At 41.3% G+C, this 2,500-nt stretch overlaps 1 protein-coding gene across 1 annotated transcript in view; it reads left to right on the forward strand.

The window, feature by feature from the left end:
* The window catches only part of LOC115217912 (metabotropic glutamate receptor 3-like), a 59,189-nt gene that overhangs the window by 28,514 nt on the left and 28,175 nt on the right, over positions 1 to 2,500 (forward strand). Inside the window, exon 2 of the mRNA XM_036507772.1 lies at positions 455 to 909. Coding sequence (XP_036363665.1) covers positions 513 to 909 — 397 coding nt within the window. The 5' untranslated portion in view covers positions 455 to 512. The remainder of the gene's footprint in view (positions 1 to 454; positions 910 to 2,500) is intronic.

A 2,500-nucleotide genomic window follows, 5' to 3' on the forward strand; every position in this document is an offset into this window, starting at 1 on the left:
CGATACATTCGACTAAAAATTCTGGTTGTGGTGGTGGTGGTGGTGGTGGTGGTGGTGGTGCAACTGCTGTTGTTGTTGTTGTTGTTGTTGTTTGTGGTGGTGGTGGTGGTGGTGGTGTGCTACTGCTGCTGGTGCTACTGCTGCTGCTGCTGGTGCTGGTGATGAGTATAATGGCAGAGTTAAATTACAAAGGCTTTCCAAACAAGCGTAAAACCAGACGTTACTCGCCATATTGACATTTTCTCTGCAAACGTAATATTTTTAAATGACTGAAAAACGTTTCCTTCTTACCTTGATTTCTTTACTTCCCAAAATTTTTCCGTAATTTTACTTAAGTTTCTGCAATATTGTATGCTTTGTGCTTAATCCTCATTCAATTTGTTTTTTTTCATTCGTTATTTTCATTGACATATTTTCATTCATTGTTTTTATCTTTATCGATTTCTATTTGCAGATATTGGAATCTGCACAAAGGCTTTTGTGCTTTTCTGATATATGAGAATATATACAGAATGAGGTATCCAAAATGGCGAAATACCTTTCTACTGCTGGTGATTTCGCTGGCCATTATGGCATCGTTGGTCAACGGAAGAAGGCGGAAAAACAGAAACAGGAAACGAAGCTCAAATTCAAGATATATGAGTGACTTTGCAGTCCGTAGAAACTTCGTTATTGTCTCGGGTGACATTTATTTTGGAGCGTTAATACAAATTCACAATGGTGGAAGAAATGACATTTGTGGGAATTTATCTCATACGGCTATACTGGAACTTGAAGCTCTGCTATATACAGTGGAAATGATAAATATTCATACATCTTTACTGCCGGGCATCAAATTGGGGGTTTATGTACGAGACACGTGTGCAGACCCGGATCATGCTTTAAAACAAGCCTTAACCATTATGGAGGGTAAGTAATATAACCATTTTATTTTTCTTCTAGATATAATTAATGAAAATGTTGCTTCTTATTACGTTCTGTGTTTTCTAGGTATTATTAGTAAGAGGAAGGAAGGAGCGAGCTGGCAGAATCGTTAGCACCCCGGGTAAAAATACTTATCAGCATTTCATCCGCTTTTACATTCTGGACTCAAATTCCGCCGAGGTCGATTTTGTCCTTCATTCATTCGAGCTCGATGAAATAAATCCCAGTCAAGTACTTCCCTTCCCCTTATAATTGCAGGCCTTGAGTTAAAACTAGAAAGACTAATTAGTAAGACAGAACAGAAGGAGAAATCTTCGTAACTTTTACAGATAGGAGTGGCTGTGTGGTAAGTAGCTTCCTTACCAACCACATGGTTCCGGGTTCATTCCCACTGCATGGCACCTTGGGCAAGTGTCTTCTACTATAGCCTCAGGGCCACCAAAGCCTTGTGAGTGGAATTGGTAGACGGAAACTGAAAGAAGCCCATTGTATATATGTGTATATGTATATGTGCGTGTTTGTATGTGTGTGTGTCTATGTTTGTCCCCCCCCCCCCAACATCGCTTGACAACCGATGCTGGTGTGCTTACGTCCCCATACATTAGCGGTTCAGCAAAAGAGACCGATAGAATAAGTACTAGGATTACAAAGAATAAGTCCTGGGGTCGATTTGCTCGAATAAAGGCGGTGCTCCAGCATGGCCAAAGTCACATGACTGAAACAAGTAAAAGAGTATAAGAGAGTATACTCTTGCAGCTCGGCAAAAGAGACCGATAGAATAAGTACTGGGCTTACAAAGAATAATCCTGGAGTCGATTTGTTCGACTACAGGCGGTGCTCCAGCATGGTTGCAGTCAAATGACTGAAACAAGTAAAGAAAAAAATATAGTTCATATGTACAAAAACCAGAAGACAGAGACAGGTGAGGGAACAACGCACAAGGTGTATTAGTTTGACGCTCAGAGAAAAATGGAAAAAATTTTGACGCTTGAAGTCTACGCTCTTCGACAGAAAGGAATGAGGAAAGAAACGGACAGAGAGAAAAAATTGTATCTGGATTGACAGTTTCACACGTCAAATTGAGTGGAAGGAAGTGATTGAATGGAAAGGGAGATAACAATAACACGACTAAAGTGTGTGCGTATGGGCGAGCGTGTGTGTATGTGAGGATAGTATGTGTGAGTGTATATCTGCGTATGGGCGAGCGCGTGTGTATGTATGTGTGCGCAAGTATAAGATTATGTAAGGGAGCGTGTGTGTGTGTGTGAATGTGTTAGTAAACAAGTATGTTCGCTGTGTGGAGTGGTATGTGCGTGTGTGCTCCGTGTATTCATGTGTGCATATGTGTGGACATGTGTATATGTGTGAGGCTATCAGATATGCGTGTGTGCGTGTGTGTGTGTGTGTGTGTACGTGTGTGACACTGTTGTGTGCGTGTATATTACGCGTTTATGCATAAATACTGTTCCACTCTAGGCACAAGGCCCGAAATTTTGGGGAAGGGCCAGTCAATTAGATCGACCCCAGAACACAACTGGTACTTAATTCATCGACCCTGTAAGGATGAAAGGCAAAG

This window comes from Octopus sinensis, linkage group LG12 (assembly GCF_006345805.1).
Source record: "Octopus sinensis linkage group LG12, ASM634580v1, whole genome shotgun sequence".
Taxonomy (NCBI): Eukaryota; Metazoa; Mollusca; class Cephalopoda; order Octopoda; family Octopodidae; genus Octopus; species Octopus sinensis.